Source organism: Hippopotamus amphibius, chromosome 6 (assembly GCF_030028045.1).
Source record: "Hippopotamus amphibius kiboko isolate mHipAmp2 chromosome 6, mHipAmp2.hap2, whole genome shotgun sequence".
In the NCBI taxonomy this organism is placed as follows: domain Eukaryota; kingdom Metazoa; phylum Chordata; class Mammalia; order Artiodactyla; family Hippopotamidae; genus Hippopotamus; species Hippopotamus amphibius.
Genome location: NC_080191.1, coordinates 478,708 through 501,394, shown reverse-complemented (window position 1 = coordinate 501,394; position 22,687 = coordinate 478,708). Strand labels below are relative to the sequence as shown.

Sequence of the window (22,687 nt, the reverse complement as noted above, 5' to 3'; positions counted from 1 at the left end):
CCCAGGCCCCCCGCCACCTCTGCTCTTGTGCAGCGGGGCTCGCCCAGGTCCCCACGCCCGGGTCCCTCTGAAATCTGTTGCTGTGGCCTCTAGGAGGGTGCGTCCTGACGCTAACCGTGGCCCCGCAGGCCCCTTCCCCAGCGAGCGCCCGTTCCCACGGGAATCTGGGTGCTAAGCCGACGGTTGCAGGAGCGGGGGTGCTGCTTCAGCCCGTGCTCCGCGGCAGCAGGGTCTGTGTCTTGCTCAGTGCTGCGGGTGGCTGTACGCGGGGACCAGGCTCACCCTCAAACCAGGCCCGCCTCACACCTGCGTTGAAGCAAATGAACGCATGCACTGAATACAGCCCCGGTGACCCGGTGGCGCTGCTGCGGGGCCATTAGGTGTGTCTACCCTCTGTCCTCACCGCAGGGATAGGCGGGGGTGTGAAGAGTCGTTGAGACTCTCAGACCCGTGTGGCCCAGATACCGGCCGAGCTGGGTAGAGGCCGGCTGTGACCGTCTCTGTGTGCAGGTGTCACCGTCAGACGTGTACGCTTCCGAGGGGTTACCTTGGTCTCCACCAGGGGGACAGCGCCTCGTAAATCGTAACAACCCTCACATCCTCGTCTTCGGGAGCAGGGAGAAGTGAGCGGCCCCCATACGCCCCCCGCGTGCAGGCAGGCAGCGTCGTGTGGAGCGGACGTGCAGCTCGGGCGAGGCCCGCGTGAGGGACGGAGGCTGATGTGCGGGGGGTGACTCGGGAGCGGAAGGCCCGGCCGCAGTGCTGTCCTCGTGCCCGGCAGCGCGGTCACGCCGTCTGCTCTTGGGCACGTCCGCCTGAGCGGGCAGGTGTGGCCGCGGACCCGTCCAGCTGATGGATGTGGGCCAGGCGGGGCGGGTCCAGATCGGGTCGTCCGCGCGGTTCCCTCCTCCGTCTGCTGTGCCGTCGGGGGGGGAGGGGCTGCAGGGGAAGAGCCGGAGCAGCAGCTGCTCCCCCGGGTGCTGTGTGCGCCGTGCTGGGCGGAGACCGGGCGGCCGGCCGATGGCCGCGCGTGCGCCGTAACGGGCGCCTCCGAAGAGACGCGAGGCTGCATCCCCCCCGTGAGCATCCCGCTCGAGCCAGCCCCGCCTGCAGGAGGGAAGGGAACGAGAGCGCAGCGGGCTCCACTGGCTCGCCCACCTGTGCAAACAGCTGCGGGTGGATTTTCCCAACACAGGCCTTCGCTCTGCTGTTCAACCTGAGGAGGGTTTTTCCTGCATCTCACCCTCCAGGAGCCTACTTTTCTGGATGATTTGAAGACTAACCCCAGAGTCTACATTAGAAAAATCTCTCACCTCCCTTGTGACATGGTTTTCCTCTAAATATGGTCTCTACGGGATGCCTAAAATCGCATATTAAAATTGATATTGTGCGTCAGGATATACGTGATTACATTCATAATAAAAATAATTGATGTATTTAAAAATATAATGTTTAATATAAAAATATAAATTAACATTTGGTAGAGGACTAGTTCCAAGATTCCAAGGATGGGGTCTGTAGTTTTTTTCAGCATCTCAGAAGGCTCCACGACATTAAACGTTTAAGAATCTTCTTGAGATCCACGTGTCTTCCGTTTGGTTCTCCCTCAGCTGACAGTCCTCATGGAGATTCCGTCTGCGTCACCCGGGTTTGCGTCTTGTCACTCAGAACCTCAAGCTGGGGCAGGGCGGGCTCTGGCCTTCCGGCTGATCTGAAAGCGACACTGTGGACAGTTCCAGGTGCTGGAGGGATGAAGGGTCCGGCGGCCTCGAGTCTGGGCCGCGCCTGCACCACTGGCTTCACCCCTGAAGCTCCGGGACCCAAGAGATGGCCGCGGCGCCCGGGCTCCAGGCCCGTGTGCCCACAGGGCTCGCGTGGTCTGCTTTCCTGCCGGGCGCTGGGTGGCCTGATTCCGTGGGTGTGAGTCAGCATCCACGAGCGTGAAGATTCGTGCAGGTGTGAGTGTGCGAATGGCGGTCAGCGAGTGTGCACTTGCAGGGGTGGCGGGAGGTGGGCCCCGGGGGAGCAGAGGAGGTCGGGGCTGGCCCTGCAGGTCCTGCACGTGGGCGCCTGTACCTCGCTGGGTGTCTCATCTCCTCCTCGCAGAAGCCTCAGAAAGGCTGGAGACCCCAGCTGCCAGCCTTGCCCAAGGACACGGAGCCACGAGGCCGTCTCCGCTGCGCGCTGGCCTCGGTGCCCTTCCCGTGTCCGCACCGGGAGGCCCCGAGATGGGCTGCGGGAGGGACCCGCGCAGGCCGGGTGGAGCCGTCCTCCTGTCTGTCCGTCCCGGGGCCTCCCTCCGAGGTCCAGGGCGTCCCCGCCTCGACCCCAAGCCTGCTGGGGTGTTTGTGTCTGTAATGAGCCGCCCAGCAGGCTGCAGCCCCGCCCCTCACCCGGCCTCCCTCTCTTTCCTCTAAATTGGCTCCAGGAGCATCGTGGTTCCATCTGCACAGGCGGAACTGACACGAGAACACACGCATGCACACACGCACCAACACACACACACTCACCACGTGTGCACACGCGAGGCACAGACATGACACAAGGCACCGGCACATGCGCACCGGCTGAGGTGGAGCAGCGGGGCGGGTACCCGCCGTGGCCCCGCACCGCGGCTCCCGCGTCACGGGACCCCGCAGGGTTAACGTCTCACGCACCACCCCCCCCCCCCCCCGCCCCAGGGCTCCGCTTCTCGGTCCCACCCTCCTGCGGCCAGGGAGAGGCAGCTCTTGCAACGGGGTCCCCCTGGAAGGGCCCAGGTGACTCGCGACGGCGAGACGCGGAGGTTTAATCAGCCAGCGGCAGGGTGGGCGGAGGCCTGGCACGAGAGGAGCCCCAGGCATGGAAGCGTCTCTGGGAATCCGACCGCAGGGTCCTCAGGGTCCGGGGGGGCCTCTCCAGGTGGAGGTGGGGGCACCTGGGAGTGGGGTGTGGGCCACCCCAGGGGAGGAGAGGGGGTGCGTGCTTCCACTGAGTCGGGAGGGGCCCAGATGCCTGTCTGGGCCTCGTCACACCTGTGCTCACCTGGTCCTCTGCTGAGAAGCCAGACGTGCGCTGGTGCTTCTGCACCTGTGCCTGCCAGCCCGGTGCCCGCTGGCCGTCTGAGCCTCGGGGAGCAGGCTGGATTGCTGGAGACGCTTCCACGCCAGGGGGCTCCTCTCGTGCCAGGCCGCCGCCCACCCTGCCGCTGGCTGATTAAACCTCCACGTCTAGCCTCCTGCCAGAGGGCATCCTGCCCACCACAGAGGCTGGAGAAGGGGTTCTTTTGAGCACCAGGCATTTATTAAGTGCCTACTGTGTGCAAGCGGGCAGAGAGATTCACCGCTGCTCAGAAGCTTTCCGTTTCTCTAGCTCTGGTCCAACGTCCGAGCAGCGGGCGCCCTCCCTGGTCACAGAGGGTGAGCAGGGCCCACGTTACGACAGACGAGCTGTGTGCCCCGTGCTTGCCCGGGTGGCCGAGTTTCAGGAAATCCATGCGGGTCCCCTGCCCTGTGGAGGCAGCTGGAGAAGACGGACGACATCAAAGGAACAGAAATCCTGCCCGCCGGAGGCCACTGCAGCCGCCCAGGGCCTGCGTCCCGGGGGTCTCAGCCTACACACGCCCCTCTCTGCTCCGTGTGGGACCAGGATGGGGTCGGGAACAAGGTCTGGGGCCATGTGGCCGGGCACCGGTCCAGCCACGTCCCAGGGACTGGAGGTCCTCTCTGTAAACCACAGGGACACAGGAGCGGCGCACGTTTTCCACAGACGTCCAGATGCTCAGTGTTTCAGGCTTTGTGGCCCCATGGCCTCTGTCAAAACCGCCCAACTCTGCAGCCAGGCCAACGGGTGTCACGCACGTGCTCTGCTCTGCTCTGTCCACGGTGCAGGCGATTGCCCGGCCCTGGTCTGGAGAGAGAGCACGCGCCCTGCCCGGGAGGGACCCGCACCCGTGAGGGTGGACCACGGCCCTGGCCTGACGTGTCTCACCTGCTCCTCCTTCAGGGGAAGCGTGTGCGCGCCACCTCCTGTCCCCGCTCCTGCTCCCCTGTGAGAGGGGACGCAGCCTGGGGGCGGGCGGGCAGGTGGGAATAGGCGTCGTCTGGGAGGAGATGGAAGACGTGGGGCTGGATTTCAGGAAACGCACCTGAACTTGGGGGAGCCCGTGTGCGTGGTTAGGGGTGTGTGGAGCTCGGGCACGCTCTCGGGGAGCTCGTTCCTCACTCTGGCTGCGGAGCGCGGATCCCAGCTCCCTCGTGTGCACTGTGGACGCCGGCTCTTAGCTGTGCCGTCTGCTTGGCCCCAGGTGGTTCTCGGGGGCACCCTAAGCCATGTCTGTTCAGACGGGACGAAGACCGGCCACCTCTGGGGCCGCGTGGAAACGGAGAGGCTCCTCCCTGCACCAGGGCAGCGTCTTGGGGCAGCGAGGCTCCCCTGAGGGCCCCAGAGGAGGCCGCGGGCTTGGCCTGGGAGCCGTCCGTGCCCGCGGAGCCCAGCGCGGGGGCCACCGTCGCAGGGCCTGGGGGCTGCCCCCGGCCTCTGTCCTCGGCAGGCTTTTCCCGGGGACCCTGCGTCCCCGTCCTCCGTGTGCCCGCTTGCTCTCTTCCTGCTCTGGGGCCTCCTCACCGCTCCCTCCCCTGAGCGCCGGACCCGGCTCCCCCCCGCCCCCCGTCTCGCTCCCCCCCAGCCCCCCGCCCACAGCGTCACGGCTGCCACCCCCCCCACCCGGTGCTCAGGCTGCTCAGGTTAGGACCCTGAGGGGGTCCCCGGGGCCGCTGGGCTGCTCCTCCTCCTGGGCTGGGCCTCCTGCCCCGGACCCAGGCTCTCTTTGGGAGCCGATTCCAGTCCCTTGCACGGATGACGGGTCTGGGTTTGCGCCAGAGCCCGCAGCCCTCGCTCGAGCAGCCCGTCCCGCGGCGAGTCCGGAGGAGGAAGGCCCAGGCGGGGCTCGCCGGCACGCGGGCCGTCGCTTCCTTGTGTTTGGGAAGCTGGACGTCTGCCTCACGTTCCCCTCTCAGCAGGTGACGTGGTGCTTGTGAGACGGTCCCAGGACTTCCTCGGCGCACGGGCACCGGGAGCTGGGCTTCAGGGGGTTAAAGTCTTCACTGTTCATTGAGATGCCATCCACAGATGTTCTGTTCGTCGCGGAGAGCACCACGTGCCACACCACGCACCACACACTCCACGCGCAACACGCCACAGCGTCCCGCCGGCTCCCGCCTCCCCCCGCCCCCCATCCAGCCCGGGGGCTCCCCACCTGCGGACAGACCCTGGGGGGAGGGGCAGGGCCGTCCACCCACCGGCTGGAGGAGGAAACAAACGTTTGTTTGGACAATTTGCATCCGCTCCTTCGAACGGCTTCTCCAAACCGGATAAAAGGGAACTCTGTGGAATATACACAGAAACTCCTGTTATTGGCGCAGGCTTAAAATATTTACACGGCATACAAACAACGCCAAGGAGTTCCCTACAAGCCACGGATTGACTTCATAAACACGGGGCCATTGTGCAGCGTTTGTCTTAGTTACATATGACACGTTATTGATCACAGCGGGGGAGTCTGAAGGCCGGGACGGCGGGACCGAGGCTGTTGTATACAACACCGCTTGCGTTCGCCCGACCTGCCGCTCTGGTCACCTCGGGGCCACAGACGCACAGACTTCAGGCTTCAGGGTCTCCGCCTCGTGGGTGCCGTGGACACTAAGAGGCCAGGCCGCGGAGGGACCGAGGCACCCCCGTGGGCCCCCAGCCCTTGGCCAGCTCCCGGCGCCCGTCGGGGACGTTCCAGGCCCCCGGCAGGGAGAAGAGCGGCCGCGTTGCTCTCACCCTCCTCTTCCCTGCTCCTGCCCGGCTGGCTCTGCACCCTGGTACCTTCCTCTTTCAAATTCCTTTAAGAATAAAAGGAAGCAAACAGAGCCCAACCTCTTCCCACAAAAACGTCTGGACATTTCCAAAACCTGTGTTTCGTTTTCATACCATTTATCTCTGGAAACCAAGGGTAGCCCGCGATGAGCCAAGGGGAAAAGCAAAAACCACACAGCCTCCCAGCCTCACTCCCCCTTACAAAGGGGCCCCTCCTGCACCACGCGGTGCCTCCGGGGTCTCAGACTCCGCGGAGGGTCTGACGCTGTCTTTGCTCATGTCAGAGTCAGGCTGAGGGTCTGCGAGAAACGGTGCCTGGTGCTGGGATGACTTTCGTGAGTGGCCGAGAGCAAGTGGCTAGAGAGCCCGGTCAGGACGGCCCGGGATCCTCACCAAACACGAGGCGGCGGGGGGATGGGACAGCCCCGGTTCTGCTGGGGGAGTGTGCCCGCGAGTGGCGTGGCCGTGCCGTGGTTTCCTTCAACTGTTTCCTGCGGTCTTTCCCCGCAGCCACGACGGGGTCTCTCCAGGAAGATGCGTCCACGTCTGCGGCCGTCACTTGTCCACGTGTCTGTCCGGCAGGGGCTGCGTCGGACCCTCCCCCCTGCCCCCAGCCCCACTGCCAAGCAGACCGCGTGCATCTCTCCCAATTCCTCTCCCAGAGACGTCATGCTGGGGCATGAAAGTGGCCCTGATGGGGTCCCTGACACCACGACACTGGCAAATGCTGTACATCAGGCTCCCTTCTCCTCCGGAGCCAGTTGTCAAACATTTACCAGCTCATCACTGCATCCGACCACCTGTCCTCCCAACCACTGAGCCATTTCTGCGTCCAGCCATCCGTTTAATCTGACCATTTCATGGTGAGATGGAGTCGTCTGAGCGTGGTCAGGTGGACCTGGGCAGAGCAAGAGCTGCCGCCGTGCGGACAACGTGGCCTTGTGACCGTCCCTCTTCTCTGTGTATTTGCAGCTGTCTCAGCCACGCCTGCACTGGCGTGAATTTTTGGTGAATTTTCTCTGTGGGGTCTTTCCAAAGCATTCGACTTAGACTTCAGGTTCACACGCCTCTGTGTTTCCACGTACAGACTCCATCAGAATGAGGCTTATCTAACTGTGAAATTACAAGGAAGCCTCGCCCTGGCCACACACATGTTGGCAGTGAAGGCACAGGGGGCATCCGGGGAGCGGGGGCTGCGGGCCCAGGATGGGAGCCTCTGCTGCCTGCCAGCGTCTCAGGCTCCTCTCCTCCAGGTCTGGGGGATCTCACCCCACCCTGGGCCTCAGTCCACCCAGACTCCCGCGTTCCACAAACCTTGGAAGGAGCAGAGGGAGGCGTTGTGCGCTGAGCTCTGTGAGCTCTGCTGCAGGCCGGCCTCCACCTCCCGGCTTTAGGAAGCGTTTCCTGTCCACCGAGGGCCTCCCTCCTCCAGCCGAGGGCAGAGGACCCAGGCTCCGCTGGCTGGAGAAGGAGAGGCGCCTTGGACTCTTAAGCCTACTAAATGATATCAGGAAGGAAAAGTAAAGTTTCAAGTAGATTTATTCCGATGTCCAGGCTGCCCTGGGTGTGGGCCCAGAGCAGAGCCGTGGCCAACGGCACGTGTGTGAGGACTGGAACGTCATAAACTGGGTCAACGAGCTGTCAGATAAAGCGTTTCTGTCCTTCCATGTGGAGACCCAGAAACGCACAAACAAAATTATTATACTTAATCTATATGATGAAAACTAGGAAACCGGCAAAGACAACTGAATTCAATGACTATTGTGCATTTTCAGGTGTTCTGTCCATGGGCCATTAATGTTTGGATTACACAAACTAAAAGCATACAAAATTCATAAATTCTTGTATATTTTGCAAAAAGCATGTTGCTAAAAATCATTGTTTTCATGTTATTTATGTTCTGTTGACATTAATGATCTAATTAGGATTAAATGTAATTGTGTTTATAATGTGCAAATTTCAATACGTAAACATCAAAAAATTAAATATAAAGAAACAAATGTTTGAAAAATTATTTTGCTTCAAAATATGCATTTCTTATAAGTATTCAAAATTATACAGTTAAAATAGAAGTGCAAACTAATCATATTAATTAATATAATTTAATAGTTAATTACATATTTAAATAAAGCTACATCTTTAATTTTCAAAAATTTTAATTAGATCTTACTAAATATTTTATAAAAATAAAACTCCATAGCTGGTCCTCTGGAACTGGGTATCTCCTGGTCCTCTGGAACTGGGCATCTCCTGGTCATCTGGAGTACGCATCTCGTGGCCGAGGTGGAGAATCAGTGTCCTGCTTCACCCAGGTTGTTTCCAGAGCCGCACGTCCGAGTCCCTGGTGTTGTGGACCATTCCTCGCCACCCACAGCTGCCCCTTCATCTCGAAGAGCTTCGTTTTCTGCTTACGTGAACAGCCTGCACTGGAGTCCTTGGCACGGAACATCTCTAACAAATAGAGCTGGACCCAGATGGCCCCCTCGGGGGGCGGGTCTTGGGGAGAGGCTGCTGGTCCATGGCCCGGCTGCCCTGCACGGCTGCCTTGGGGACGGGGCTGGATCGTGGGGAGAGCCCTGCAGTCCCTGGACCCTCCGTGCTTGTCAAGCAGGCAGGCCCCACCCCCCCAGCGTGGGCTGCTTTGCTCACCGGGGGGGGGTGTTCCTTCCCGGGGTGCAGCCCGAGTCCCCCCGGGACACTTCCCCTGACGCGCCTCCTCGGGAGGCGCAGCTGGTTGCCCGGCGCTGTCTCCCTGGGCACGGTGCACACGCTCAGTTGTCTTCTGTAAAGACTGAGTACTTTGCTCTGCGCCCTTCGGGGAGCGGACGGGCCCTCTCGTGGTCAGGGCGTCCCCCGGCTGGACCGAGGCCAGCAAGCAGGGGCCCGGGACCTGCGGGGCGACGTGAGCTGGCTCTGCAGAGCTGATGACCCCCAGCCAGAGGGTGGGCTCCGGGCAGAGGGCACGGTCTCCAGGCAGCGGGCCTTGAAGGGGCTCACTCTCTCCCACGCTTGCCAGCCGGTGCGAGGCGCTCGCTGGGCGGTGTCGGCCGGGCAGGCACCGAGCTGGTGGCCACCTGCCGTGGGGGACGAGGAGGGCTGGTAGCGGAGGAAGGGAAGGAAGGGCGGAACGTTCCGGAGCCAGTGTCTCACGGCCGCACGTGCTGGGCGCCTCTCGCGGCCCTACCCTCTCCCGCAGCTCAGACACGTAAGAGGCAGCCTCTCCGAACAGGGAAACCACGTCTCTGCTTCTGCAGCTTTTCGTATACGTGGGAAAATGGTGAAAAGATGGAGATCCGGTATCTCCTAATTTAAAATTGAAGATGTGTTTCTTCTCCGAACAGCCCCCTAACCACGCCGCCCGGATACACACGCGTTTACTGTGTGCTCTCGGCGTCGGCGTATTTCACCCAAGCAGACCTGGGTTAGAACTCCGCAGCCTCCCCTGCGCTGCGCCTGGAGAGCGGGACGCGGGTCCGAGGCACCCTGGGAGTGGAGGGACCCCGCCGGCTTGTGGGCTCCCAGGGCCTCCCGTTTCCCTGGGCAGAATGGTCGTCCCAGCCCAGGGCGTCGGGGAGGGCTCCGCGAGGAGGGGCGCGTGCAGCGCTGGCCCAGCGTCCTACCGAGGCCGTCACCTCCTTTATGGTGGCCGGGAAGCCCAGAGCACATCACAGACATTGAGCTAATGTCTTCTTTTCCTGTCTTTCCAATGTGGTTAAACACCCAGTTTATCGATGACCCCCTTGCCCGATGGTCTCAAAAATTACCTGAGAACACCTCTTGGTATTCCCATATTCAGAGTTACGTGGAAAGCCATTACTAATTATTTCAGCGTCTGGCTCACACCTCATGTGTGCTGAGCTCTGGGGACGTGAAGACAAACAACGGGCTCAGCTGGGCAACCGTCTGAGCCCAACAAGAAAGACAGTTGGATCTGAGGGATGGAGAAGGGCCCCCTGGCCTCTCGCTCTGGGGCCCTCCCAGCCTCTCACGCAGCCATGCTGTGCTGTCGTCGTGCCGCGGGACCCCCCGAGCTCTGGGCGTGATGGGTGAGCCTTGGGCGGGGGCGGGGGGGGCGCGGGGGTAACGGCCACAGGGTGAAGCCAGAGCGGCTCCTTTACCAGGGCTGTGAGGGGTTAGAACATGAGCAGCTCTGAAAGCTTTATGCTCCCTGGATGCCTTTCAAAAAGGATGTATTTAGGAAGCTAAACTGTTCACTTTTTTTTAAAATGAATGATCTATTTTACAGAGCTTAAAAGTATGTCCAGCCTGCCTGCAGTAAATCCTCCCCTGGCTGTAATGCAAAGTAAGCAGCGAGGTCGCCGTTTAAACACTTCCCGGGCGGCACAGCCAGCGCCGTTTGAAACCCTCCGTCATTCTAAACAGAAACAGATGTTTGAACAGCAGAGCTGTGCAGAAGTCGTTCTTCAAACAGTAGATTAAAACATCTGTCAGGACAGCCTGCAGGGCCAGACCCGCAGCAGCCGGCCCAGCTGGACCTGCCAATCATGGCCTTTCCAGGGGGGATGGGTGGATGGACAGAGGGGACCAGGAGGAAGCAGAGGGATGCCCTGTCCTCTTCTAGTTCCTCTTGACTTCACTGCCAGGATTCAGATGTCCTGCTGGCCCGTCCCCTGACCTGCTGGCCCATCCCGTGTCCTGTTGGCCCATCCCCTAAACTGCTGGCCTGTCCCCTGTCCTGCTGGCCCATCCTGTGTTCTGCCGACCTTCTTGGATGTGCTTTTCCCTCCCCTCGGTGACACTTGTTGTGAGACTCTGCACAGCTGGCACTCCTGGCTGGACTCCGTGTTCCTGGCAAGTGTTGGCACCCTGGGCCCCTTTCTGCTCCAGGCTGATGTTCAGCATGTGACCTTCTGGGGCCCCCAGTGGCTGCTCCGCTGCACCTCACATGGTTGCATTATTGTCACTAATCTATGAGGACCACAGGAAGGAAAGTGTATGAGTGGTCCCTGCTTGTGGCCTGGCACGAAGCCCAAGACTCGGAGGTGAGGGCAGAGGTCTGACAAGAAGTGTGCCCTGATTCTCAGAGTTGAGGAGTCTCGCTGTTCCCCGTTATATCACCCGACCCCAAAGAGGCCCATCTTAGGCCAGAAGTTCCTTGCGCTGGGTTGGGTGAGTCTGGGGAAGAGAAGAGCACCTGTGACCAGGAGGAGGGATGCAGGAGGAGGAGGGATGCAGGAGGAGAAGATGCAGGAGGAGGGATGCAGGAGGAGGGATAGAGGAGGAGGAGAGATGCAGGAGGAGGAGAGATGCAGGAGGAGGGGATGCAGGAGGAGGAGAGATGCAGGAGGAGGAGGGATGCAGGAGGAGGAGGGATGGAGGAGGAGGGATGCAGGAGGAGGGATACAGGAGGAGGGATGCAGGAGGAGGGGATGAAGAAGGAATCGATGGGGGAGGGGAGAGGCAGACGTGTCTGTGAGTGTGGGTCTGTGTGAAGTGTGTGAAGTGTGTCTGTAGAGCAATCGGTGTGAGTGGGTGTGGGGGAGCTGCTGAGTTGAAAGGCAGATGCTTGGAGGGAGGAGTGGGGAGGCTGCCTCATCCCACCAGCAGGGCCCCTGCTCCTGGGCTGTCTTTCGGGGTTTCTGGCCCTCCTTCCTCCTCAGCTGTGGCTCAGCTATGCCACCGTTAGAAGCCACGGCCTGACTGAAGGGGCGAAGGAGGTGGGTGGGGTCTGGAGCCCCCAGCCCGAGCGGTAGGTAAGGGAACAGTCTCAGGCTGGGACGACTGACGGCTCGTCTCCCAGCTGTGTGTCGGGCTGGGTTTCTGAAAAGCAGCTCCGGCAGCAGCATCCTTGGCGCCGGGCCCCACGGGGACAGCAGAGCGTCCCAGTGGCCGAGCGAGAGCACAGGCTGGCGAGGCGCCTCCGTGCCCCTCCGCTGCTGTCCTGGGCTGGGGGGTCTGGGAATTCAGCTTACAGAGACCCCCTCCCTGAGCACCCCTGCATGGGGCTGGTGTTTCAGGTGGGCGAGTAGCCACGCACTCCTGCTGGGACAAGTTCTCAGGAGCTGTGTGGGGAGGTGACCAGGAAACGTGGATCTCACGTCTGGAGGGAGCCTGGCCGACCAGGGGCACCGGGCTGAGCCTCTGGAGGGGTCCGGCCTCGCCCTTTCCTTTGAGAAGCACAGCTGACCTTACGGCCTGCAGCCTCCCACACACGGGGCGTTTGGATTTTGGGACGCCGTAGCCTGGGGACACCTGGTGACCCTTGTGTCCACCTCCACACAGACGCTCATCCTTGAGTGGCCAGACCTTTGTGGACTTGAACGCAAAAGACACCAGTCTTCCCGCCTCCCTGCTCACCGAGACCCCAGCCGCAGTTCCGTGCGTCCCGTCAGGGCAGCTGTGGGACGGCAGCTCTGAGTGGACGGCTGACCTGGACAGAGTGGGAAGGAAACGGGCCGCGTGTGCAGAGGGACCGCGACCCACTGGACCTGGTGCTGGCAGAACAAGAGGCCCAAGCGAGACACCCTCTGTCCATAAGGGGCTTCCTTCCTGTGGGGATGACAAAGGGACCCGGTTACAGCAGCACGGCCTGGGGGTCCCAGGGGCCTCTGAGGGGCAGGGCACAGAGGGCAGGGACTTACAGGGAGGCAGGGGCGGGGCAGCTAGCGTTTGAACTGGGCTCTCTGGGAAGATGGGCGTAGGCACCGGGCACATGGCTCACTGAGGGCTCTCGGAGGAGGTCGCGGAGTGGGCAGGGCCAGAGGGCAGGCGGCCGGGTCCTGGGCAGGAGACCGGAGACGCTCAGGCCTCCGCGGGGCCCCTCCCCGTGGGTGACCCTGACCTTGGGGCCGCTCTGCCCGAGGGTGTGTAGGAGGTGCTTTCACCACATCTCACGGCCTCAGAGGCGCCCACGTCTGCTGTTTGTTGTGCAGTGAGTGCATCTCGGTAGAAAAGATGCGGAATTTCTCTTCAGTGTACTGATCTCTTCTTTGCTCCATGATAAACCCCACCCAATCCGCCTCCGGCTGCTGAAGCCTCAGAGGACGAGGCCGGCGTGGGGCCGGAAGGCACCGCTGCAGAAGCCCAGGGCCGTGTCCGTCCCCGGGAGCCCACACCTGACGTTCGGGACTGACCCGCCAGTGGGTGTGGCCCTCGGTGCAGACTCAGTCGCTGGTCAGTTCAGTTTTCGCGCGGGTGCCCCAGGCCACGGCTGCTTTACCCTGTGCTCCCAGGGCTGGGGCTCCCCCGGCCCTCCCGGGTATCGAGGGGTTAAGGAGACCCTGATCTCCACCTCTCTCCCCAGACAGTCCCCAGCCCCACCCGCCCGGGCTGTCACTCCAGAGGGTCACCTCCTACAAAACCCCAGCGCGTCCCAAACCTCTGAGGGTTGAGACTGAAAATCATGCCCAGACGGGAGAAGAGGTCAAGTATCTGCATGGCAGAAACCACACACGCAGGGCTGGGGGGAATGTGCGCACGGGGGCTAAGAGGCCGGCACCCCTGTCCCGCCACCATGTCCCTCCTGCTGCTCCAGTGCATCCTAACCGCGCCCCCCACGCTGTACCCCCTCCCCCAAGTCTGGCTGGAAGGGAACGCTGGAGGCGCAGTGGGTTCAGTCTGCAACGGGCTCCAAACTTGGAGAAGCCAATGCAGCCTTAGGCCATATTAACAAAGGCACAGAGTCCCGAGGAAAGGAGGTGACAGGCTCCTTCTACTCCGCACTAGGAAACTCCTGGGTGTGTGCTCAGCTGTGGCCTCTGCAGCACAGGACGCTGTCCGTTTCTCATGGATGGGACTATGCTTTCCCTGCACGGGGATGTGTCTCCCACGCGTAGTACAGTACAGTGCTGGAGGAGAAACACGCGTAAATTCACCGTTTTGTTAGTGAAATACACCCCAGGCGAGTTTTTGATGGTCTGCTGGACGACCTACATATAATACACATGTTACCTACAGCCGGGCCGTGTTACAGGCCCTGAGGTGTGATCACGGGTGAAAGATTCCCAGTGATCGCCGGAGGGAACGTAGGAGCATGTGCAGAGGTAGACACTTATTTAAAGACTGGCTCACGTGACCGTGGGGTCTGGGGTCCGCGTGGGGGCCGGCAGGCGGAGACCAGGGTGGGCAGGTGTCGCGCTCGAGCCCAGAGGCCGCCTGACGGCAGAAGCCCTTCCTCCGGGGAGCCTCGGGCCCCTCGGCATCTTCGGCCGTGTGGACGCAGCCCAGCAGGCCGCGCGGGTCGCCTGCTTCCCTCAGAGTCGGGCGATCTAAATGCTGATATCGCCTGGAAACCTCCGCAGCGACCCCCAAGGGCGTTTGGCCCGGCCACGTGGACGCGAGCGCCGGCCGTGCCAGGCACGCGGAGGGAGCACAGCGCGAGCAGAGAGGGGCCCCGCGCGGCGCGTGCGCACGGCCCGCCGCCCTCCCCGGCGAGGACCGCTGGCTGCGCTCCGGCCCCCGCGTTCACGCTGCGACCCGGGTCTCAGCCGGGCGGGACGCTCGGGCCCCGCCGCGCTCCGTTCCGGGCGACGTGCGCAGCTCCAGGGGCTCCAGCGAAGGCAGGAGGGGCCCCCCGCGCTCCTCCAGCAGCGCCCGGGCCACGAGAGCCGGGGGTTCGCCGGGGCCGCGCCGCCCGGCTGAGCGAGGGGCGAGCGGCCCGTGGGGAGCGTGGGCCCGCGGGGCCCCGGGGCTGCGCCGCGCGCCGGGCCTCCCTGCTCGCGGTCGAGAGGTCAGCCCGGGGCCCGGGGCCTGGGTTGGGCCGCAGGATCCCAGCGCCAGCGACCCTCGAGTCCACGGGCGCCGCCAAAGCAGGGTCCGGGCCCGCCCAGGTTGTGCCGTCGGGGCTGCGCAGCTGCCGCTCGGAGAAGCTTGCGTGGGGCGGGGGCTGGCCGGGCCCCGGCAGCGCAGGGCTTCGGCCCAGACTCCCGCCGGGAGCCCCAGCCGGGAGCCCTGGCGGCCGTGGCCGCGGCCCGGGGGGCCCTGGGGGTCGCCTGGGGGCCCGGGCCCCCATGTCCCGCTCTGACCGGGAGGGAGCCTGGGCCTGGAGGCCCGCGCTCGGCCTCGGCGCCCAAGCCGTGAGATGGACGGGGACCCCACACGGGCCGTCTGGTGACCCGGGGCGTGTGCACGGCGCCCCTTGGCTGTCCGCGCGGTGGCCTCGACCCCGTGCACCAGCCCGGCAGCCGCCAGGGCCCTCCCCCCATGCCCCGCGGACGCCGGCCCCGAAGCCGCTGGAAACAACACACGACGTCGCGGGACAGAGACCTCTCCTCCCATCGCATCCCACCCCTTTCCTCCGCTTCACGGAAGACGACATAAAACACAGCCGAAGGGGTGCCCTGCCCACGCCCCGCCCTGACTCCCTCCGACCCGCGGTGGAAACCCCGTCTGCGCCGCCCGCCCCCGCGGAAACTGCTCTGGCGGAAGCCACAGACGCCTCCTGGTGCCCAAGCCAGTGGCCCTTCTCAGTCCTCAGTAGCTCCTCCCCCTGCTGTCAATACCCTCTTTCAAATACTCTCTCCCTTTGCTGTGGAAATCAGGAAAATGGAAGCAAACCTGGGTATTTGAAGAGAATTCCTCAAGTAGAGAATTACTTGCCAAAGTCTTAGGAGGGCCAGGAGCCGGTGCGGAAGGCCATGTGACGCAGAGGTGGGCAGCTACAGGGAGCCCTGCTGCCCTTGGGGGTCTCCCAGGGCCAGGGGCCACCCCCAGGGGCCCACCCTCAGGGCTGCGGCTCCGGCGGGAGCCCAGGAGAACCCCCACCGACGCTGCTGCTGGTAGCGCAGACGGGCCCCTCGTGGACCCGACGCGCGGGCCACCCCTAACACCCTCCGTGCTTGCTCTGTTTTGTTTTTGGTTGTGCTGGATCTTCGTGGCTGCGCGTGGGCTTTCTCTAGCTGCGGCAAGCGGGGGGCTGCTCCTTGTTGCCGCAGTAGTGGTGGCATGCAGGCCCTAGAGCAGGCGGGCTTCAGTAGTTGCAATGCGTGGGCTCCGTGGCCACAGCGTGCAGGCTCAGTAGTTGTGGCGCACAGGCGTCGTTGCCCCCGCGCATGTGGGATCTTCCCGAACCAGGGATGCAACCCGTGTCCCCTGCTTTGGCAGGTGGATTCTTAACCACTGCGCCACCAGGGACGTCCCTTCAGTGCTGTTTTGAAACAAAAACTACCTATGTCTATTAGCCATCTGTCTACCTATCATCTATCAGTCATCTATCTGTATCATCTATCATCTATCAATCATAATTCTCAGTTTGCTATTTATCTGTCATCCATTTTCCATCGTCACCTATCATCTGCCTATGTAACGATCCACCATCTGCATCATTTATCCACCCACCCGTCATCTGTGTATGCGTCCAACACCTGTCTATCATCTGTCTGTCTGTCTGTCTGTCTATCTCTATCTATCATCTATCTATCTGTGTCTACCTACCTATCATCTATAAACTAGTTGTCTGTTGGTGTATCTATCTACTATGCATCTACTTATCTATCCATCACCTGCCTATCTGTCTGTCATTATTCATCATTAGTATAAATCATCAATGCATCTAAAACCCGTGGGCTCGTCCCCGAGAGGCTTGGAATTGAGGGGATGATGGCTTACTCATTCTGAGCCCTCCAGCCTCTGCACAGATCAGGGGCGCCGTGGGCATTTGTTTATCTGTGATGCTGGATGCTAGTGAGTCTCAAATTTTAAAGGCTCCCGTGTGAGAGAGGAATTATATTTGTTTTATATTTGTTTTTGTATTATTTGTACAACTTGTACAATTATATTTGTATCATCCCAAGAGGTGTAACCAAGATCTGCGGACAGAAACCACAAGAACTTTGTCGCTGTCAGACTCTCCAGAAATAGAAAGAGCTTCTCCAGGGAGCTTTCAACCGGGGCTGTGGGGCTGCCGTAGAAAGAGCGGAGAATTTGGAGGGGTGACCCACGTGACCTTGGAAATGTCCGCTGAAGATGAGAGTGTGTCACTCCCTTGCGTGGAAAGGGAGGTGGCAGCACTGGGTTGAGATGGGGGTGCGTGGGGGCAGCTTCTCTGGACGGGTTGGACCCCTCCGCTCCCCTGCATCTTGTTAGAGCCATGTCTCAGAGCTCCGATCTTCAAACACCCAGAACGTCCCCAGCCGGGGCCGGCCGCCGGTCGTGCTTGCTCCTAAAGGGTCACCTCCTGACCCGACTGCCCGTGGGCCTTACAGAAGAGCCCACCCCTCGCCACCCACCAGGCCTCACACTCTGGGCCTCCAGGCGCCCGTGTGGAGCCCGTGGGACCCCCCCCCCCATCGCAGAGCCCTGCCTGCGGGGGCGTCCACGGCACCCCATCTACGCGGCGTCCAGGGCCTGCACACCCCCATCCGCTCCGCCCCTCCTGGTCCTTGGCTCCTGCCCCCTCAGGCCACAGGCGTCTCCAGTTTGCCCCCAGGCCTGCGTCCCCAGGAGAACGCCGCCCCCGCCAGCGAGGACGTCTGCCCGGCGGTTCTAACCCGCAGCTTCCGTAACTCCCAGAGCAGGGCCTGCGGGGGCCCCTGTGCGTTCCTGCTGCGACGAGGGGAGGTGGAATAGACGAAGGGGTGAACGTCCTAAGGAAAAGCTGCGGCGCTGGGCCGTGCGCTGTGGGAGGAGCGGGGAGAAGGGTGCCCGACGCCCAGGTCCTGCCCCCGGGGCTGGGGCTTAACACCTCGCTCCTCCTTTGTGCGTCTACGCTCCCCGGGGGGCAGTAACCGTATCCCCGAAAGCTACCCGGGACCCGGGGGGTGCGTGAGCTCCTGCTTCCTGAACCGTGCGGGAGACACGTTCTGACGGCCTGAGTCACACGCCGCCCGGGTGTGGCCGGGCCTGGTGTGCGGGTGGCTGAGGGCCAAGTCAGCGGACCCTACGGCCGGGCCCGACCCTGCCCCCCACCCCCTCCGAGGTCAGAGAGTCCCCCGTCTGGTGGCCGCAGGGGAGCCTGAGACCCTCCTGCGGGCCGGGAGGCGGCGGACGGCTGGGCCGTGGACAGGGCCGCGCAGCCAGGAACTGCGGCCGTCCGGGCCGAACGCAGAGCAGGCAGTGGGGGCCCCCGTCCCCCGAAGGCGCCGAGGTGAGCGCGGCGCGTGGGAGCAGGCGGGACAGCAGGCGCACGGGCTGCGTTCCCGGGGACGTCCCGGCCCCACAGCGGCCGGGGATGGGCAGGGAGCTGCCGTGTGCACCCCTCCCGGCTGGCACCCCCTCCCCGGGTGGGGGAGGGTTGGGGGAGGCACTGCGACGGCACGGAGCTCCCCGGCGCGGGGAACACGCGGAGGCCGGACCCAGCGCCCGGCGGCGTGCTGTCTCCACCAGCAATTTGCTGAATAAGGACAGGATGGGCGGGGCCCAGGCCTGGACGCACCCGCGTTCCGCAGCAGAAGCCACGGAAACGTGCCTGTGTGTGAGCTGCTTTAGCCAATGTGCAGTTTATCTTGGTTTTAACCCAAACAGGCTGCAAACCAAGACAAACACTCTTTGATGTAATCAGCGTATGACTCAGGCCTTCTGCGTGAGGGTTCCTGTGCTGAGGAAACAAAGGCCTTGAAACGTTGCCAGTGGAACGTGTGTCTGCAGCTGAAGGGAGACCAGGGGTCCCCACGGTCCTGTCCAGGCTCAGCGTCCGGGGCGGCCCGTCGCGGGGGGTCCGCGCGGGTCCCTCCGCGTCAGGAAGTTGCCTGCCCCTTACATCCGGAAGTCACACACGAGCTCCCGGAGGGAACTGGAGAAACGTCGATGGGCCCGTGGGACCCCCGGACTTGCGGCGGGAGCTTCTCTGGTGGCCCCCCTCACGCCTCCCTTGTCGCCTGTAATTTCAGGAGACTCGACCCGTGTGACTCTGGACCTTCTGCCCCAAGACAGTCCCGAACCTCCCCCACCGACGTTTTTCCTTGGTGACGGGACGTTATGTTTTGTCTGCTAAGACTACACAAACTGGAGCCCAGAGCCTTGCGGAGGGAGCTGGGGGGCTGCGGGGAGGCCCCCGCCCGCCTCGCCCTGAGGGCCCTCCCTCTGGTGCCGGTGTGCGGCCCTGCCCTTGGGTCTGGACCGTCGAGGGGGAGAGAAGGGTGGTCTCCCACCACACCCCTTGGAACCCACTCCCTTCGGACGCCAGGCACAGAAGCACAGAGAGGGCAGGGCTGCCCGGATGCCGAGCTCACCGCGCCCTGGGGCTGCCCGCGGGCGTGCCTTCCCGGATTCAGCGGCTGATTCAGAGACTCGGGCCTTTCCAGGTGCCAGGACTTTCCCAGGTGTCGGAAAGGTCGTGATGGGACACACGGCTCCTTCCTTCCTGGAGCGAAGGTCCCGTGGGGGAGACAGACGTGAAACCCATGTGTACAGAGTGTTGCATCTGAGTTCCCGTCGGGAGGGGCTCAGGTGGGCCCCAGGGCGCGGCTTGGGAACATGGCGCACAGTAAGGTGTTGCTAATTAGTACGTGTCTCATTTAACAAAGAGAAACAGACCCCAGAAGAGGTGGCTTGCCTACAACTTCAAAAACAACGGTGGCCGCACCGGAGTGTGTCCTGAGGAAGATAGGGTGATTCCACCCGAGGTGCAGGGAGCAGATCTGAAGCCAGGTCGCGGAAAGCAGATCCCTGACAAAGGAAGGCACCTGCAGATGGCGACTTAAGGACCAGGTAACGGGTTTCGAGAGAAGAGCTGGACAGCATCGAGCGCCTTAGGGCCCCGTTTGGAGGTTCTGGGCAACTTTTATTTCTCAAACCTCCTGGTGGAAAGGTTTCTGCCTAAGAAGCCGGTTTGCACACACCTGTGCAGAGGGTCCACTGACCCCACAAGGACGGGCCTGAGCACTCGGGTCCACTCGCCACTGTGGGGACCTCCCTACCCCCCGCCTGAATCAGCAGGAGGCAGATGAGGCCCAGGGCTGGGTCTGTGTTAGCGCTTTTCTTGGCGAAAGTCTGCAGACGAGAGTGGGTGACCTCCCGGCCCAAAGCCAGGAGCCGCAAGTTCTTGGGGACGTTCTCAGGGCCAGGATGTGGGGCCTGGTCCACTGGGGTCCCCACCCCATCCCAGGGAGGCCCCACTGGATCCCCCCAGGCCGGCTCCAAGGCGACTGTCCCAGGCCACTTGCCAGGGCAGCCCCGCAGAGCCACGGGTCTCCACGGGAGGAGCAGGTCAGAGACTTTTACTGCGTTGTAAGGCGTGCGGAAGGCGGCAAGGGCATCGGAGGGGGTCTCGGGTCGGGGAGGGAGACCACCCTTCCCTTGAGCTTGACCTGAGACTCAGGACTCAGTGAGACAGACACAGGCACACAATCCAAAGGGGGAGGTGGGGTCAAAAACAAGGGTGTCTGGGAGCCACGGGCTTTTTCTAATTTCGAGAGTCTGAGTTCTGTCATCTCTGAAGTGGGGGGTCTATACTGACTTCATGGTTTTGTTTTGAAAGTGAAATGAGAAGCTAGGATGTCCCAGCTGGGGTGTGTGGGTCTGAGAGCCGCCTAGAGGCTCTCGTGTTTGCTGCTGAGTCTGATCAGCCCCTGTACCCCTGGAGGTGGGGGGGGCGGGGAACTCCCTGTGGTCTCCGTGTCCCGAGTTGCATCAGGACACATGGACACACAGGCCTGTGAGACAAAATAAAGAGCCCAGAAACAGATCCCAAGAGAGATGGGCATTCAGGGCACGGCAAAGGCACACTTTCAATGCAGCGGTGAAAGAAGGATTTAATAAACGCCACGGAGTGAAGACAACTGTACGAATGCAATCAACCTTTCAGAGGAATACGTAGAAGGCCTTCTGCACAACCTGGGGGTCCGGAGATTTTCCATGTTAGGTGCTAACTTCTTACAGTAAAGAGAAGAAGATACCTTAAGTGAAGTCAACCAACAAACACAAGGAGATATTTGCAAAGTTATGAGAGAAAAAAGCTAACATATAGTAAGCTATAATTTATGGAGAGATTTAACCAATTGATTAACTAAAGATAACCCAATAAAAGAAAAATGGACAGAGGATGTGAACGGTGATTAATGGAAAGACAAAGATAGAGGAGCACTACTGCGATTCAGAAAACGCTAATTAAAGGAACAGAGAGATACTAATGCACAGACATCAATTAAAAATAGAGCGACAGTCACTGCTGGGGAGGGGGTGGCAGAAATGTGAATAGTCACAGCCCTTGGGGAGAGGAGTCTGGTACCACCTAGTGAAATAGAAAACCACCCCCACCCAGGAGGTCCCGTGCTGCGTTCCGCACAGGAGAACACCAGCGCCCAGTAAAGATGCACACGCGTGCAGACGACAGGCCTACGAGGCCGCTTACTGCCCTCTCCGCGAGGCCCTCTCCCCCGAGGGAAACGGAGTCAAAGCTGGTTGGTCGTGGTACGTGCGTATCGGGGACTATTTTGCAGCTGTTATGGACATGATGAGATGGGTACCAGTTGACTAGGAACGTGTTCTTAGGTGAGAAAAACCAAGGTAAAATTATATAATGTTATTCAATCTTTTCAACAATGATATGCTTGCAATTGCATACGTGTGCATGTACGCAAGTAACTGGGTGTGATGCATTGGAACCAGGGGGAGATCTGGAAGACACACCCCGTGTCTTGGCATGGGGGCGGGGAGGTTGGAGGAGAAAGACAGGAAGCCAGAAGCAGGATTTTTGACCAAAGGCTTCGGCCATGATAGAAGCTCCACGTGTGACACTGTCCTGTCTACGTGTGTGTGTGTGTGTCTGTATGGATGCGCGGGTGACGGTCGCTGACAGATCAGCTGCAGTCACCACAGGAGCATGTGTTTCTGATGATTTCCTTTCTTTTTAATACCTTAAAGTTCTGTTGGAGTTTTTATACGAAAATATTTTTCAAACCACTTATTAGGAAAAGAGCAGTAGGTTATTTTACTGTGGAGAGAAGCAGAAACACACAATGAGATGAGGTTTGCAAGGCACCGGCTCAGCCTGCCCCCACGCGCCTCGTGGTGGGACCTGGATGGGGGGCCTGTGGACGGCAGGGGCGGGCAGGGGGTGCGTGTCCGCCTGGCTTGCGGTCAGCGGGGACGAGACCAAAACATTTCAGGGAGCTTTTCCTGCGTCGTTGCAGAGCAGACACGAGACAGGACAAGCCTGGGTCCGCTCTTCCCGTGTGGACACCCTCTGTTCCTCCGGCCTCCCACCCACCTGGCAGCGCGTGGTGGGCTTTCCCGTCTTCTTGAAGCTTGGGAAAATCGGCCTTTGGGTGGAGCCTGTCCTCCTGCCCCTCAGGAGCTGCTGGGGGGCCTTCTGCCACTGCCTTCTTCCACCAGTCAGCGCACCTACGCTGATGTTTCTTGTGCAGAGAGGGAAACTGCGACCGTGTTTGATTAGGTCTTTCTGGGTGTTGCAAATTTTTAAAATGCCATTTTCTGTATATTACTAACTTATTAGCACTGAAAACCACCCCTGAACGTTTAACAAAGTTGAGGATTGTTTCACCCAGATGATAAGTAAGAATGCCAGTTTTATTCCTTTTATTTCTAAAGGGCTCAACGGAATGAGGAACGTTAACCTCTGGGAGGTGTTACTGCTTGATCGTTGTTTCTAAGCCGGATGGTTTACTGCTGGCCTGTCGTCAGCAGTGCGTAGGCTCTTGCTCTCCGATGTCCCAGAGGAGCGCATCGCGGGGAAGCCGCCCACCCGCGCGTGAGTCCATCTGGCGCCCTCGACGGCCTGCTCGTTAAGTAGGTGAGGTGCGTCTGTGCTCTGTTTACACACACGCAGACTGCTTCGGGGAGATCAAATGACACATCTAAGGGCTCACAGCTAACACGGAGCAGAGCCCGATCAGACAAAACCCTTGTAAGTAAACATCCAGTGTTTTCTTCACAAAAATGGACGCGTCTCATTTAATCAACGAAAAGCTTTGGTTTGAGCTCATCTCGT

At 61.1% G+C, this 22,687-nt stretch overlaps 1 protein-coding gene across 1 annotated transcript; it reads left to right on the top strand.

Moving 5' to 3' along the window:
* The first annotated feature begins 1,970 nt into the window (after window positions 1-1,970).
* LOC130855543 (collagen alpha-1(I) chain-like) lies at window positions 1,971-17,367 on the top strand. The gene is made up of 15 exons (XM_057739312.1): window positions 1,971-2,010; window positions 2,107-2,354; window positions 2,682-2,806; window positions 4,323-4,566; window positions 4,667-4,724; window positions 4,861-5,000; window positions 6,126-6,314; window positions 6,424-6,570; window positions 8,687-8,860; window positions 11,463-11,551; window positions 12,085-12,241; window positions 12,837-12,975; window positions 14,059-15,276; window positions 15,514-15,578; window positions 16,885-17,367. Exons 1-15 carry the CDS (start codon window positions 1,971-1,973, stop codon window positions 17,365-17,367), a joined length of 3,516 nt encoding a protein of 1,171 aa, XP_057595295.1.
* The last annotated feature ends 5,320 nt before the right edge of the window (window positions 17,368-22,687 follow it).